Source organism: Natator depressus, chromosome 10, assembly GCF_965152275.1.
Source record: "Natator depressus isolate rNatDep1 chromosome 10, rNatDep2.hap1, whole genome shotgun sequence".
In the NCBI taxonomy this organism is placed as follows: domain Eukaryota; kingdom Metazoa; phylum Chordata; order Testudines; family Cheloniidae; genus Natator; species Natator depressus.
The window spans coordinates 49014172-49031440 of record NC_134243.1 but is presented as its reverse complement, the minus strand read 5'-3'; the positions used below and the strand labels follow the sequence as shown (position 1 = coordinate 49031440).

General features: G+C 40.2%; 1 protein-coding gene across 4 annotated transcripts in view; it reads right to left on the bottom strand.

Annotated features, from left to right (window-relative positions):
- Positions 1 to 17269, bottom strand: part of SCAPER (S-phase cyclin A associated protein in the ER) — a 358776-nt gene that overhangs the window by 132868 nt on the left and 208639 nt on the right. For all 4 annotated transcript variants that reach the window (XM_074966056.1, XM_074966057.1, XM_074966059.1 and 1 more), the window contains exon 24: positions 7077 to 7203. In XM_074966056.1, the coding sequence (XP_074822157.1) occupies positions 7077 to 7203 (127 nt within the window). The remainder of the gene's footprint in view (positions 1 to 7076; positions 7204 to 17269) is intronic.

Below are 17269 nucleotides of genomic sequence, written 5' to 3'. Positions count from 1 at the left end.
GGAGCAAATGTTATTCCTATATGCACAACTGCAACTTATCAAGCAGACAAGGTATTTCATACCATGAGTTGAGAAAAATCTGCGTCAGTAAATGCCATTACTCTGATATGCTGCTGCTAATATAGCCACAGGAAGAAAAGTGCTATTTTCACTACATTTACATTACTGACAGATTTTCCTTTGTTTTCACACTGCCATAATGATTCTCCTCATGCACTAACCTAAACTGGTTGGCTTGGTATTGTCTATGAATGCAAAATAAATAAATAAATAAATAAATAAAGAGGCTATAAAATTAAAAACAGCTATCTATATGGGGGGGCAATTATGGCCAATTGTGGTGGCTGTGGCTTTTGCGTATGTGGACAAAACAGAACTGCATCCATCAACTTTTTCACAAAGGCCACTGAAACAGCATTCTGATAGTTACTACTGACATGGAGCCCAGTTTCAACCAGTGCCTGACTGCTGAAAGGCTCCATATGTCATCCGATCCACTGAGGCAGCAAGTATACTGCAATCTGGTATATTTGTATAATTTTAAAGGATTGTTTTAATAACAAGATACACAGGAGCTGGCGTATTGCCATCAGGCTCTGCGCTACAGCAAAAACATGCAGCTGGCGGCTAGTTCTCCACTCAGGAAAAATCAGTATTATGACGACGCTGCTGGACGTGCACTCTCTCCAATTCCAGCAACAGCAGAGAGAGAGCTGCTGCCAGAGAACAGCAGAATCAATATTTTAAAAACACCACTCATTTACAGAAATTGAATTAGTCATTAGCTTTTGGAATTCACTTCTTTGCCATCTGAAGTTACTACCGCTGGTAGGGTAGCTGAGATCTCAAGTGTCCCAACAATTTTTAAAAAATTTATTATGTAAGGTCCAAATCTCAACACCACTCATTTCTTCTCACGGATTTTTAAAAGCATCACTTCCCAGCTACTCTTAACTACTAGGGCTATGCATAATACTCTCACATATAGGGTTCAGTAAGTCTGACTGGAATAAATTTAGAAGTGTTTGGATGGAACACAGAACGTTACTCTATGTTCTTAGTTTTGCACAAAAGGAAATATTATTTTCTTAAGCTATAGGGTATGAAACTTTCCAATTTCTCCCTAGTTAAAAGTTTTTAAATCTTATCTTTTCTGCAATTAAAAAATATAAAGCAAAATGAAAACTGTTCCTTTCTTTAAACAGCCAAGGTAAAAATATATCTAAAGACTGAATTAGTAATAATAATATTCACCCGAGTACAGAAGAGAATAATCAGGAGTTAGAGTATAATTTGTAAATGACAAATTATACAAACAGCAATCATTGCCTGGATTCTCCCAATCCCCAGATTATTAAACAGCAGTTCCACGTCTAGATGATTACATCTGAAAGAAGATATGCAAGCTGTGGGGAAGTGAGCTGGGTTTTTTGTACCATGATTATTTGTTTTTATTATTAGAACAATGACGTGATCACACATATTTCAGTGATGCTGACATACTTACACTGGAACTCACTTTTTATTTTAAGTAGTTTAAAGACCATGTTTTAAGAATAAGAATTATGGAACCCGCAGAAATGTTCTACTCTGTACAAATCCCATTAATGGTACCCAAGGGTTTTCTTAATATCTTTATGCTGTATATTATGTGTATACGGTTGTATTCTACAAAACATGCAAGCTCCTTCTGAACAAAATAATGTAAATTCTATAGCCTATTTTTATATTACATTTTCTTTGTACTCTTCAAAATATTACCACTTGTTTTCACTGTCAGGCTCGGTGATGCAAATGGTTAACAGTCAATTTATTATGAATGTATTTATTAGAACTGTACTCATACTTCATACAAAATAATTCAACTTTTAAGATAATATTCTAGGAGAAATTTCTTAGGACATATTATATATCATTTGATATTTCTTTAAATAGCAGTATGTATGATCATTATGTTTTCACTGTAACAATACTTTGTCAATATTTTCTTTGGGATGTGTGCTTGGCAGATTCTCACCATGAACTTTGACATTTCGGGCTAATGATTACATGATCTGCTCTGAGTCTCTGCAGTAGCCCAGGAAGGGTCCTGGTTTCCCTGTTTCCTCTCGGGAGGGAGTAAACTGTCTTGGCTTATACTATGCTGCTGACTGGAGAGAGAGGGAGCAGAATCAAAGCTCCCTTGCCACCACTGGCTATCTTAGTGGGAAGCCACCTAGTGTGCCAACTTTTGTGTAACCCATTCTTAGGTGCCTATCTCCCTCCATTCACTATACATGGAGTCTGAGTGCCTAACTCAAGCTTTGTGATTCCCACTGACTTTCTAGGCACCTCAGTTAGGTGTGGCAATGCTGAGCATTGCAATGCCTAAGTTCCTCTGTTGAGCTAGCCCTTACTGCTTTGTATCACCAAGTAAGCTTGGTCATGATTTGGACCTTAAGTAGCAACTTTCCTCAACACAGCATGGAACACTGCCCACATTTTATATTGCTAGGTCCTGTGTGTGATTTTTTCCTCCCACCTAAGGTGTATATTTGCCAATATATCTGCATAAATTTGTGTGAAATTAATGGATTTCACACAGCTAACCATCATTAATAGACATGGTCATATACACCCCATATGCATATGTAAGAAAATAGAATCCTATCCTATTACAAACTTAACACACACACATATATGTATTATAAAATATGCACTTTCAGTGAAATCATCATCTACTGAATATTACTCTTTTATAAGCAAATATATTTAAATAAACTGCTAATTTGTTTTCCTCAAATTGGTTTCATGCTCTACCACTAATATAAATAGTTGTGTAAAATAAGAAATATATAATTGCTATAAGGTATCAATTGTAGTGAAATGACTCACAATGAATCTGTTTGAGACACTGATCAGAGGAAAATTCATGCACATTTATTTTTGATTTTTCTTATTATTTAATTTATTGCAATACAGAAAAATTAGCAGTGGTAAGAGAAAGACTTCATCCTCTTTACAGTTCTATAATTACAGTGTAGATCAGTGGTTCTAAAACTTTTGTACTGGTGACCCCTTTCACATAGCAAGCCTCTGACTGCGACCCCCCTTATAAATTAAAAACACTTTTTTATATATTTAACACCATTATAAATGCTGGATGCAAAACGGGGTTTGGGGTGGAGGCTGACAGCTCGCGACATCCCATATAATAACCTAACGACCCTATGAGGGGTCCCAACCCCCAGTTTGAGAACCCCTGGTGTAGATCATTAAGTATGATAAGGGCGAAATATAGAAAACAAACCAAATTTTGACTTGAGCAATGGCTTCATTTTCAAAACATAATTTAAAGCGTATGTTTGCAATATTTCTTGAAAACAACTATAGCTACTATTCCATTATCTGACTGGCACCAATGCTAAAAGAGCAAAGATAAACTATGTTATCCTGGTAAATATATATGCAGCACTGGTTTGAATGGAGCACTCTAAAACACAGATATGTAATATATGCTTGCTTGCCTTTTATCAGAAGAATTCAATTTCTTCTTAGATCAGAAGAGTTCAATTTCTTTTATACAATAATTAAACTAGAATTGCTAAAACTGTGGTTCATCTAATATACTATTGGATCGGAACAAAATAAGCTTTTGAGTTATAAAAGTTATATTGATTGTTTAAAGAATTCTTTTTTTCTCCCTTACACCATAAGTTAATGGAAGAATGTACTGTTAATTGCACTAATGATGTCCACTTTTGGAACTTATTGAATAACAGCCTGACCTTGAGAGCTGCTGAATACCTCAAATTCCCACCGAAGTTATTCACCCCAATGTAGCTGAGAGCAGAATTTGGCCTACGGTCTTCTATTTTTGAGTAATCACTTATGTGAATACAGACTGTATTGCCATTTCCATGCTACAAAAACCCTCGATCAAAGGATTGATTCTACTGTAGCTATTAAATAAATGAAAATGCATTTCAACCTGTACTATGCAGCATTGCTGTAGATCTGAAGAAGATCTCCGTGTAACCTTGAAAGCATCTCTTTCTTACCAACAGAAGTTGGTCCAATAAAAGATATTACCTCACCCACCTTGTCTCTCTTTCAACCTATAACAGTCATGAAACAATGTACCATCACAAAGCTGACACAGGACTTCCTAAGATACCTAGTACCAGCATAATAATGGAAATAATGGGCTAAATTCTTTCCTGTCATATAGTCCAGGAAACCCCAATGGGTCTGATTCTCAGTTACTCCAGTCCTGCGGCTGGGACAGGAATGAAGAGGAATTAAAGGTAAATTTAAGTCACCTTTGTGCTCCTGTATTCTGGAGTCATTCAGGAGCTTTCCTGGTCCCTAGTGTAAGTTGGAGTAACCTGAAGGCTGCTCCAACTTACTTTCTGCTTCCCATGGCCTCTTACAGGCTCTGGAAATCAGAAAATAACCACAGTACATGGAATTTCAGCCACGTCCCCCTTGACACCCTGACCGAACCCCTATACCTTTGGGCCTGGGGCCAGGACAACTGTAGAGTCCCTCTACTAGTTTTATACCAGCCAGGAGAGCTCTCTGCACTGTGGATATTATATGGGGCATTTCCATCCTTTTAAGGAACTTTTACACTGCCAGAGTTGTGTAAAGTGGACAATGTAAATAAGAATCATGCCCATTGTCTTCAATGGATTTGCAGAAGGTGTAAAGACAAAATGTGGCTCACGTAAGTGCCATTACTTATGCTGTAGAATGGTGACTTTCATTGCAATGTGCCATGTATAGCATGCAGTAAAACACAGGGGAAACATAAAAGGCTTGCCAGCAGAAGAGGAACACCTCACCCTTTCCAAAAAAACCAACCCAACATATCAGGTCTGATACTTCACTGCTTTGCACACACTGTACGTTTATCTACACCTGTGCAAGGTGCTGATGACAGTATTTTACTCTGCACTCATTTTGCAGAGGTGTAAAGGAGTACACATGATGCAAGGGAGAGGAGAACTGGCCCATGTTCTCCAAGTGCCTGATCCAAAGCCCACTGATATCAATAGAAAGACACTTATGGATTTTAGTATATTTTGTATAGGCTCTAAAAGAAGATACAGGCAAATTATTTAACTGTGGAATGTACTATTTCAACCAGTGAAAATTTTCACTTCAAGTACAAAGAAAAAAAAGCAAACTAAAGAGAACTCTTCAAACTTTAGTTCTTTGTAACATTTCTAATAAGAAATGGGATACTTCCTTCTTAGCTTGCGAATATCAGTAGCAATATAAACGATACTTCAATTTCACTTTGACAGCAATAACAACATAAATGTTTTTTTCCTTTTTGCTGAAAACCATCACTCAGTACCGTTTACCCAAGCAGTCTGTCTCTGAGCTCTGTGACCCGCTATACTTTGTAATATAGGCAGCATGATGTCATTTTAACCTTCTAACATGATGGGAAAGGAAACAAAAATGGCAACCATTCTTATGGCGATGTAATAATTGTATTAATTGCTTTTCAAAAATGGGCAAGAGGGAGGAAAATGAGAGAGGCTTAAAAGATACTAACTACTCTAAACTGAATGTTGTGAGTTTGAGAATTTCTGTGCTAAAAAAGTAAAAACACAAGTCCATCAGTGAATCTGAAAGCTTCATGGCCATTTGAAATATATACAGGTTAAGGGAACAAAAGATTTACAAGGCTAGATTTTCTCATTTATTTGGAACCTTCTGTGCCAGTCTGGCAATGTAAATAAGCCAGAGAGCTGCTGAATTTTCCTAGCTAAGGATTCTCCTGATGCAAATGAGCTGCAAGCTGGCGCAGCTGTGGGGGGCAGAGTGAGGGCACAAAAGGGAGCAATAGCCTGCCAGCAGTAGAATTCTAATACCTCAAACAGCACCAGAGCCAAGGCTGCTCTACCCTATGTTGGGGTTATAGCCAGTGCAGAACTGGCCTCACAATCAAAGAGTCATGGCTGGCTATTTTGCAGCCCCCTCAGTTGCATTCGAAGGATAACAGGTATATCTAAGAATTTAGGCCACAGTCTTTCCTTAGTCTATATGTGTGACTGCCATAATTGTCATGGTTGGTATGCACAAACACAGAGTGGAGGACTTCTACAGGACTTAAATATTGTTATTTGAGCATTTGTGAAATCTGAATGAACTTGAAGTGAAGGAATATTTGCCACAATTTAATATAACATAACATTACACTTTGTGACATGGGTCACAGAAAATTTTGCTTCTCTAACTTCCATCAACTTATATATTTTGGCAGATATGAAATTACTTATTCAGGTTCATAAGACTTGCAGCTGGCTCCCTACTTAAATCTGGCAGTATTCTAAAATATCAGGAAAGGCAACTGGAAAAAATCCATGTCAAATCCATCTGTTTAAACTTCGTTTACTTGTGGTAACAGCATACACATGTCTAAAGTTACTGATAAACCACAGAAAGCTTATGTAATCCTGTTGCTATCCAAAACTAAAACCAATATTCATCTTCATCTAATAACCAGAGAAAATCACTGTACATATGTATCACGTATTCAGTGGTGGTCTTTAATTTATCTGTTAAAAAAGGGCGGGGATTTTCACAAAATTAAGAAAAGGGGAGAAATGCACTCACTGCATCTCAGGTTTTATTGGAAAAATCTGTTTAAGCAGTAAAAAAAAAAAAAAAAAATCTGATTAGTTTTTCTATAAAGTCATGTTTTCGTTTGTTGTAACTTCTGTTATATTAATTTTTTTTTAATAAAGAGCAAAAAAGAAAATTTCTCACATGAAAGCTACCTAAGAACATAAGAAATACCATATATACCAGAAGTCCATCTATTTTGGTATTCTCTCTCTGACAATGGTCAGTATCAGATGCATCCGGGGAAGGGGCTGGAATCTTCAGAATGGTCAATTATGTAACAGCTAGCTCATATGGAAGCTTTCTTCCTAACTCCCTTTTGTTACACATGCAACACCCTGAAGTAGGAACGTTTATAACTCCTATATTCATGTACATACATGTTGAATGCTTTCTTGATTCCAACTAAGCTGTGCATTCCATGGGTTAATTATGAATTAGGTAATAAATAATACCTCCTTTTCCAGAATACGAGAAATCTCTCCTAAAGTCCTGTCCAGAGCAGAAACCTTGTTGTTTGCCAATGAACTGCTATCCTGTACTTGGAACTGCTTTAGAAGATCTTTTGCTAATCGCTGCAGCCTTCAACATTAAACAAAAGATAAAAATGAGTTAAAAGAGAAAAAAGTTACATTCAAGTAAAATTGCATCTTATAAAGATACCTACTGAAACTTTATGAGCCTCAATTTGATTAAAATAACTAAGAAAAATCTACATACAGGTATTTTTACTCATACTGCAGTAGCATCCAAAATGTGTACCACAGAGGAAGGCAGCCCCAGCTTAGAAAGAACACACTCTAAAAGGACAAGGAGATGAAGAAAGGGGGAAGTAAGGCAGCATGCAAGTAAAGAGATTAGGGCAATCATAAGCACTTATTAGTCACCTGTTTGTTTGCTGCTGCTGCTGTCTTTTTTAAGTTAATCACAGTTAATTCCCCACATCCTTCCTCCACAACTCAACCAATTTGTCTTTCCCAGCTTCAGTTCCAGTATCCTTTTACCTTCTCCTCCCAGCATTCAATTATCTCCCTCCACAAAGATGAGCAATTCACACAGGAGAAGAGTAAGGGACATAGAAAAGTAGATGATTTAACTAGTTTCTTAAGAAGTGGGTTTTTAGGGGAAACTGAAATGAAGAGAGTACAGTGGCTTTACAGACCAGTTCAGGAATGGCATTCCATTCACTAGAGGCCAAAAAGAAAGTGTGGTGGTAGCTGTGGCAGATATAGAGATAAGGTGGGATGGAGCTGGTTTCATTGGTGGAGCAGCATGAATGTGGGAGGACGACATAAGAAACAAGTAGCGATAAGTAAGGAAGGAAGTTATGCAGGACCTTGAAATTGATCATAAGGAGTCTGAACATCATGAGTAGGGGAAGGGAGAGCCAGGAAGCATTCACAGTGGGGGGAGCGGGGAGGGTGAGGGGAGGGGAAGAATGACAGGAAAGGGAAGATGATCTTAACTAGTACCAGAAGGTTAAAAAGGGAATCAGCATGTCCGTAGAATCTATATCAAGATCATTTGTAGTTAATGATTTAATAAAAATTCTAAATGGGGGCAAGACCTAAGCAGGGAGAGCTCCTGCTTAATCAGTGGAAGATGTTATTTTTTATTTCTTTCACTGAAAAACAGTTAAGTAAATAAATCTATAAAAAGACTTCATACGACTGAATCTTGAGAGTTAAAATGCCCAATAAAAGTAAAAATAAAAATGATCATCAGGATTTCTTTGAGCCTAGGACTTGTTAACATCTAGTCAGCTGAACCCGCTGACATTCAGCCAGAGGATTTTTCTGAGAAAGGAATGCTAACAGTGGGTTAAGTCCAGACAAGATATTCTCTGCACTGCCAGGCCCTCTATGAAAAATAAAATTGAAAGAATTTCTTCTGTACTTACTAAACTGGGAGCAAAGATGGAAAAAAGAAGAAAAAGTGTAGAACTTGGGACTGCAAATCTCATTAACTAAATACTGTGACTGAACAACAGAAGCAGTTACAAAATTAGTGAAAGGCAGAATGGCTGCAGCCCATACTTAGAAAATCAAATAAGATCTAGAAATGTAAGCAGTCTAGGCAGTTTTAGAGGAAGGTGATTCAGACCTACTTTATCTTCTGGAAAATCTGTAAGATTTTTTAATCTAAATAAAGATCTATTTGAAAATAACTACTGCATTCCCATGAGGAAAGCCCATAAAACTTCATTAAAAAGAGAGAAGCATCATAATCACAACTCTGTCTGATGTGAGAGAGCAAGATGGAATTCTGCTTGCTGCAGGTAGTATAAAAAGAGCAGAAATCAAATGGGAGTAAGATCTGAGATCAGCCATGCAGGCCAAAAGAAGGGACTTTGATGCTCTTTGAGAATTTGGTGGATAAAGATGATAAAGTCTCATTTTTCTATATGGCAAATCTTAAAGCCTCTTTTGATGAGAAAGTGTGTATATGTATGTTTGTTTTATCTACATCTATGTGCGGATCAGACATCAGCGTCCAGAGTAATTAACGTTATCTAAGACGCTGCTCAAGGCAAGGACAAGGATTAGAGAGAAGTGAAAAAGGTCTTACTGAATAATTATAATTAAGGCTAAGATTTTGTCACTGATATTTTTAACAAAAGTGAGGGACAGGTCATGAGCAATAAAGAAAAATTCATGGAAGCTCGTGACCTGTCCCTGACTTTTACAAAAAATATCCGGGACAAAATGGGGAGCTCAGCCTGTGGTGGTGCGGGGCACCCAGGGCGGCTCAGAGCTCCCGACCCCTGCGGGCTGAAGTCACAAAGGTCTCTGGAAGTCACAGAATCTGTGATTTCCACAACTTCTGTGACAAAATCGTAGCCTTAATTATACTATTAAACTGCCATCTCTGTTGACAAGTTTCCTTGCTTCCTTCCCAAGTTGGAAAGACCTTTTTGTGTGCACTTGGCAATACACCATTGCGCAGAGACTGTCCGGTTTGGCCAATGTACAATGGCAGAGGGGTAATGCTGGCACATGATGGCATATATCACATTGGTAGATGTGCAGGTGAATGAGCCCCTGATGGCGTGGCTAATGTGATTAGGTCCTATGATGGTGTCACTTGAATAAAGATGTGGACAGAGTTGGCATCGGGCTTTCTTGCAAGGATAGGTTCCTGGGTTAGTGTTTTTGTTGTGTGGTGTGTGGTTGTTGGCGAGTATTTGCTTCAGGTTGGGGGGCTGTCTGTAAGCGAGGACTGGTCTATCTCCCAAGACCTGTGAGAGTGAGGGATCATTTTTCAGGATAGGTTGTAAATCTTTGATGATGTGCTACACATCTACCAATGTGATATATGCCATCATGTGCCAGCAATGCCCCTCTGCCATGTACATTGGCCAAACCAGACAGTCTCTACGCAAAAGAATACATGGACACAAATCTGACATCAGGAATCATAACATTCAAAAACCGGTAGGAGAACACGTCAACCTCTCTGGCCACTCAGTAAAAGACTTAAGGGTGGCAATTTTGCAACAGAAAAGCTTCAGAAACAGACTCCAATGAGAAACTGCTGAGCTTGAATTACTATACAAACTAGATGCCATTAACTTGGGTTTGAATAGAGACTGGGAGTGGCTGGGTCATTACACATATTGAATCTACTTCCCCATGTTAAGTATCCTCACACCTTCTTGTCAACTGTTTAAATGGGCCATCTTGATTATCACTACAAAAGTTTTTTTCTCCTGCTGATAATAGCTCATCTTAACTAATTAGCCTCTCACAGTTTGTATGGCAACTTCCAACTTATCTGTATGTATATATATTTCTTCTTACTATATGTTCCAGTCTATGCATCCGATGAAGTGGGCTGTAGCTCATGAAAGCTTATGCTCTAATAAATTTGTTAGTCTCTAAGGTGCCAACAAGTACTCCTGTTCTTTTTGCGGATACAGACTAACATGGCTGCTACTCTGAAACACCATTATATTGTTACATATTACTGAGAGTCTGTATAAATGCTTTAATTAAAAGTTAATAATTTGGAGTACTGAGAAACTAGAACGTTATCTATGGCTGGAGCAGATTTGCTCATTACTCAGTTATTTTCCCTCCACCCAAATAAGAAGGGCACTGACTCATACTAATTTGTTTCATCTGGAATGATCTTTATTTACTGGAAGTGCTCGTTAGTTTTAATGTTAGACTGCATATTTGACAGTAGGAATTTTTCTTCTCTTTTTGGATTATATTGACTTTGACCTTTTTATAAAGACTGAGCAAAAAAGGTGTGGCTATTATTGACAACAACAATTTCTAAGTTAAATGTATGGTCTGAATAATGTTTATTGTATTTTTGGATGCCCATCTAACCTATGCACTGGAACCGTATGGCTTCTTGATGACTTATGTCTCAATTTTTAAAAATTCTGAAGTTGCGGATGGTATAGTATGTCTCTCTCTGAAAGATGGATTGTGGAAGGGTATATAATGGAAGAGTTAAGATTGCTTTTGGAATATGCAATGTGATATTTTACGTATATACATTTAATTAAGAGACTGTATAAACTGTGAGTGTAATTAAATACCATCTTTCCTGCAATGTAGAGTTTAGGAGTTCTGCAGGGTCCCTGATTCTCCTTATCTCACACTGACCTGAAAAAAGTCCCCTCCAAAGCATGTGTGTCTAGGGAGGCAAAATCTGGTCTATTGCAAATCGACACTACAGAACAATGTTCAAAAAGAACTTTTGTTGAAAGTCTTGTCCTAATGGGTTATGAACCAACGAGGCTGGTAATTAAGAGATGAGAATAACTTAGTGATGTGCTGGATGGTACTCTTGGGGGCTTTTGGGAACTCTTTTACCATCAAATTGAAGGAAGAAATGGGGTGACTCCATGAATCTAATGGAGCTGTGCCTTGGATACAGCTCTATCATCCTTGCCAGAGATAACTAAAAATCTCCAGCATTCATAAAAATAATTAATTCTGAACAATAATATTTTTTTAACTCTGCAAAGTACCAGATTATGTCAAGTATTTTAAACAATCCCAGGGAAAGATATTCCCCAACTCTGTTCCTTCACTTCAACACAGACCCTATTTCAAACCAGACACGCGCGCGTGCACGCACACACACATATATATGCCTCCTACGGCTATATGAGGGCAGCGCCGTCACATCCTCCATCAATTCCTTTGTATTGAACTATGGTGGCTCAAAACTCAATGCAGAGGGAACGGATGGAGGCTCATGGAATACATAAATATATAAAATGAATTTTAATGTTCTTCTCCAGTGATTGTGGGTGTGTCCTCTCTTCCTCTGGAATAGAGCGGGAGCCATTGTTTGTAATGGGCTCACCCCCTTCAACACAGGATAGTGGGCTACTGATGAAAAAGGAGGAGAGTGAGTGAAGGAGCTGCTTGAGAGAGTGAGGAGTGAGAGTAGAGTTCCCTCTCTTTCTAGGGAAAGCCAAGGAGCAAGCTAGTTGTGGGAAAGCCAGGCTGCTGTAGAAGTTGGTTGAAGGAGCATCTACCAGGGATGAGGACCAAGTATAGCAAGGATTGTGTCATTAGCAGTGAGAGATACCAAAGTCCTTACTTTGATTATAGATGTAACTGTAGCAGAATGTCAGTGGAACTGAATCTTGTGACAGGATAACAGTCATTCAATGTGAAGTACATACTGAGGTCTTTATATGTAGACATATTGGAATGAAGCCGAGACCTTTATTTCCGAACTGGGGAACTATTTTCCAGTTTTATTGACAGTTTTGCTACCATACTAAATCATTTTTTTATGGAATGCTCTGGCAAGTCAAAGTAGAACACATCTTATATTTATAGCGAAGAACGGTTTTGATTAATTACATTTGGATAAAAACTCTGTTTCATATTAAATATTTTTCTTTGGTGGATAATACAGTGAGAAAATAGCCTAAATTAGAACAACACAAAAATGATATTGCATAAAAGGGAAGAAACCTTTACCTACCTGTATTGTAATCGTTGTTCTTTGAGATGCGGGTGCAAATGTGTATTCCACTCAGGTGATGCATGCCCAGTGTGCTGCAGCCAGGGAGTTTTCTGCAGCAGTATCTGTTGGTGCAGCACACGTGCCCTATGCCTCCTCATGGCCGCTCCTACAGCTATATGCGGGCAGCACCGCCACATCCTCCATCAATTCCTTTGTACTGAACTATTGTGGCTCGAAACTCAATGCAAAGGGAATGGACGGAGGCTTGTGGAATATGTGTACAATCATATTTTGAAGAACAATGGTTACAGTACAGGTAAGTAATCAGATTTTCTTCTTTGAGTGGTTACATGTGTACTCCCCTCAGGTGACTCAAAAACAGTACTGTCAGGAGGTGGGGCTCCAAGTATATTTAAACAGTGACTCAATATTGCTTTCCCAAAGTTTGAATCACATCCTGAAGCTGTTGTCATGGCATAATGATGAGCGAATGTATGCACGGAAGACCAAATAGCAGCTCTACAAGTGTATAGTATGGGGATGTCGCTTAGAAAAACTACCAAGGTTGCTTGAGCTCTTGTTGAATGGGCCGATAGTCTTTGGGAGGGAGGGGCATTTGCTACCCTGCATGCCACTGCAATACAGGGATTAATCCATTTGGAAACTGTCTGTGCTAAAACTGCCTGACCTCTCATTCTGCTATCATATGAAACAAAAAGCCAAGAAGACAGCCTGAAAGTACTGGTCCTATATAGACAGAAGGCCAGTGCTTGCCTGACATCCAAAATATGCAGATTTGAGTGCCATTTTGGGGAAAAAACCAAGTAAGTATATTGCCTGGTAAAAATGAAAATGTGAACTTTAGTTTACGATTTTGGATGCTGTCTCAAAGCTAATTTATCTTTGAAAAATAACATTGTGACGGTCTATGCGGCTAGGGTCAGGGCAGCACGGCCCAGCGGCCAGAGTCAACAGAGTAGCCCTTGGGTGCAGGGGAGAGTGGCCTAGTGGTCAGAGTTTAATGGAGCCGCCCTGGGGGTGCAGGGCAGTGTGGTCTAGTGGCCAGAGTCAATGGAGCAGCCCTTGGGTGCAGGGCAGCATGGCCTAGCATCCAGAGTTCAATGGGGGTGGGGCACCCACCAAGGGGTGTGGCTGCCCCTGTAGGGGGCCCGGGCCCACCTGACTCCACCGGGCCCTGATCCAGGACCCTAACAGTGGTGTAGCAACTTGCCACTGACTCATCACAGGGGTCCTACCGAAACACACTGAGGTTTCCTGGGTGGAAGGTACCACTCCATCACCTTCCCTGGGTCACTTCCTACCAGTATGTGTGCTGGGGTCTCCTATGAGACTTCAGATTCTCCATGGTCAGTTGGGCCAGTCATCTCCGTGGCTCCTCCAGCCACCAGGGTTCAAGCAGGCCCAGGGAGGCTCTGATTCCTGGTGCAGTCAGGGGCTGTGGCTGGCCCCTCTCAAGAGCTTCCCAGACAGGTCCTTCCTCTTTGGCCTCCATCCCAGAATGAGCTGGGCTTCTTCCCTTTATACTGCTAGAGCATTTGGAGCATGCCCAGTCCCACCGCGGAGGCAGGACTTCTGCTGTCAATAATATGGGCTTAACCCTGTCTGGGCTAGTGCGGGGTAAGCAGACCCTGACAAAAACATATAGGATGTACTACCATGACAGTCTGAAGTGTCCCCATTCTCCTAATCTGATGAGAAAGGATGCCTTTTGAGTCAGGTGACGCCAAGAACAGGTCACCAAAGGCTAAAATGGAGGACTCATTAGTGCCACTAATACAGTGCTGAGGTCCCAAAGTGGTACTGTATCTTTACAGAAGGAGAAAGGCAAACATTTCCTTTTAAAAACCTAGAAACTATGGAGCTGGAAAAAAACAGATCTCCCTTGAATGGAAGATAGATAGCTAAGTGGACTCTCAGCAAGGTAAGAGAAAGACCTGAGGATTTGAGGTGTAACAGGTACTCAAAAATGTCTTTAATCTTAGCTTTTGCTGGGTGAATTCTGTGAATAGTAGACCAGATCAAAAACCACTTTCATTTAGCCAAATACAGAGACTTAGTGGATTGCTTTCTACTGTTAAGAAATGTCTCCTGAACAGACACTGAGCAGTGCTTCTCCACTTGATCTAACCACTCAACAGCCATGCTGTGAGGTGCAGACTACTAAGATCTGGGTGCCACATTTGTCTGTGTTGCTGGGAGAGCAGATTTGGAAGAGGAGGCAGAGACCATGGGTTTGAATCGAGAGAACGTGAAGATCCAAGAACAAGAGCTGTCTCGATCACATTGGCAATGATAAGAATGATCTTGGTGTGTTCTTGTTTTAAATTGAGAACTTGTGGGATGAGTGGAATGAGGGAAATGTATACATGAGACTCGATCCTCATCTCAGCAGAAATGTGTTGGTTATCAAGTCTGGACTATGACTTACTGAAGGACAGAACTGATGGCATTTCTTGTTGCCTTTTGTTGCAAATAGGCTGACGGCTGGAATACTCCAAATTTGAAAGATGGTCCTCAGCATACTGTTCTTGAGGGACCATTTATCATTCTAGGAGAATTCTGTTCCTGGGTAATCGGCCATCTGTTTCTGGGAGACAGGTAAGTGAGCTGCAATGGAAGTAGCCTTCCCTGGTGCCAAAGTTCCAGAGATTCATCAGTCTTGGCAAAACTGATTGGATCACCTCCCTCCCTATCTGTTTAGGTAGTACACCATGGTTGTATTGTCGGTCAATTTCTGGATTGACAAGCCCTTGAAGTGAGGGAGAAAGGCACAACAAGCCTTGTGAATTGCCCAGAGTTCAAGGACATTGCCACATGGAAATAGGCATTCTGGAGAGAAAGGGTAGCAAACAAGCACCGTGATGTAGGGAAGGATGGACTGATGCTAGGGAAACCAGGTGAAATTTTATATCTCTGATGAACTTGTTGATATTTTGAAGGTTCAGTATGGGACTCAGACCCTCTCTTGGACTTGGGGATCAGAAAGAGTCATGGATTAAAACTCCTTTCCCCAGTGCCAAAGGGAAATTCTTCTATGGATCATAGAGTGAGCACAGTCTGAACTTCCTGAAGGAGCAGTGACTCCCTGAGACGGTTCCCCAAAAAGGGATAGAGATGAGTGGGAAAGGGGGGAGTGAGAGGAATTGGATAGAATATCCCAGTCTCATAGTCCTTAGGATCCATTTGTCTGTGGTTATGATCTCTCAAGCATTGAGGAAGTGGAATATCTGTTCCCATGCATGGGGGGGAGATAGCAGAAAGATCGCCAGCAATTATATTGCTGTCTTTGAAGGAGAAGTCAAATGTGCTACTTCCAAACAGCAGACTGAGGATGAGCTGGCTGATTCGTACTGGAATTGGTGGATCTCCTTCTCTGTGATTTGTGCTTCCTCCTCAAAAAATTCTATGACCGTGAGCAGCTCCGGTTTGTTTTAGGAGTCCTCTTTTGGGGAAGCTCGGGATAAGAAGACCAACACCTCTTCCTCAGAGAAGAGACTGAGGCCATGTCTACATTAGAGAGCTTACAGCAGTACAGCTGTAGTGATGCAGCTGCGCCGCAGTAAGATCTCCCATATAGCTGCTCTAAGCTGACAGGAGAGAGCTCTCCCATTGACATAGTGCTGTCCACACCAGTGCTTCTGTTGGTGCAACTTATATTGCTTAGGGCAGTGTTTTTTCTCATTCATGTGCGACCTAAGTTATACTGACAAAAGTGCTAGTGTAGACATAGCCTGAGTCTAGGGGTCTGTCAGAGACCACTGCAGCCTCGTTAGTGGACTGCAGGTAGGCAATAGGTGTTTGGTTGAGGGTCCTGGGGCTGAGGTGGGTCTCATGGCCTGCTTCATAAAGTGTTGCTTGAGGCACAGATCTTTGGAAATCTGCATTCTTTTTTTGAAAGAATGGCAGATACTGCACCTATCCTTAATGTGCCCCTCGCCAAGACAGAGAAGGCAGACCATGTGAGGGTCACTATCTGGGATAGACACCCCACATGACAGGCATTGCTAAAAGCCCAGGGAGTGCTACATGTCACCAGTGTCTAGCATTGAAGACTAATTACTAACAAACAAAATAAAACCCTAAAACAGACTAAAATAACAAAAGAAATCTAATTATGGGATACTAACTTCTATTTACAGGGAAGGCAGAGAACTAATCTTGCTGACTACAAAGAGAAAAAATCATGAGGTAAACTGCCCAGGAAACTCCAACTCAGGCTATGGGTGGTGATAAGGAACTGACAGGGTCAGGGGAGTGCCACTCTCATATAGCCTAAGGAGGGGCCAGGAGAAGGTGCAGGATGCATGCACGGACCCAGTGGGTACTGCTGCAGAAAACGCTCTGGCTCACTGGGCACCCACACACCTGAGTGGAATTCACATGTATAACCACTCAAAGAAGAACTCTTGCTTCTCTTCCTCGACCCAACAAACTGTACATTGGATCTCCTCACTTATATTTCAGCCATAGGCCCCAATTCAGGACAACATTTAAACATACATTAAAGTCCACTATTATTCAGCAAAGCACTTAAGTACATGTTTAAGTAAGGAAATGCTTAAATCCCTTAAGTAAAGATTTCTTTCAAACTACATGACTGGATGGAGACACACCGGAGGTTGCACAATCTAATAATTATGAGGGATTATGCTGAAATATATTTTAGTAATCATTAAAATAATAT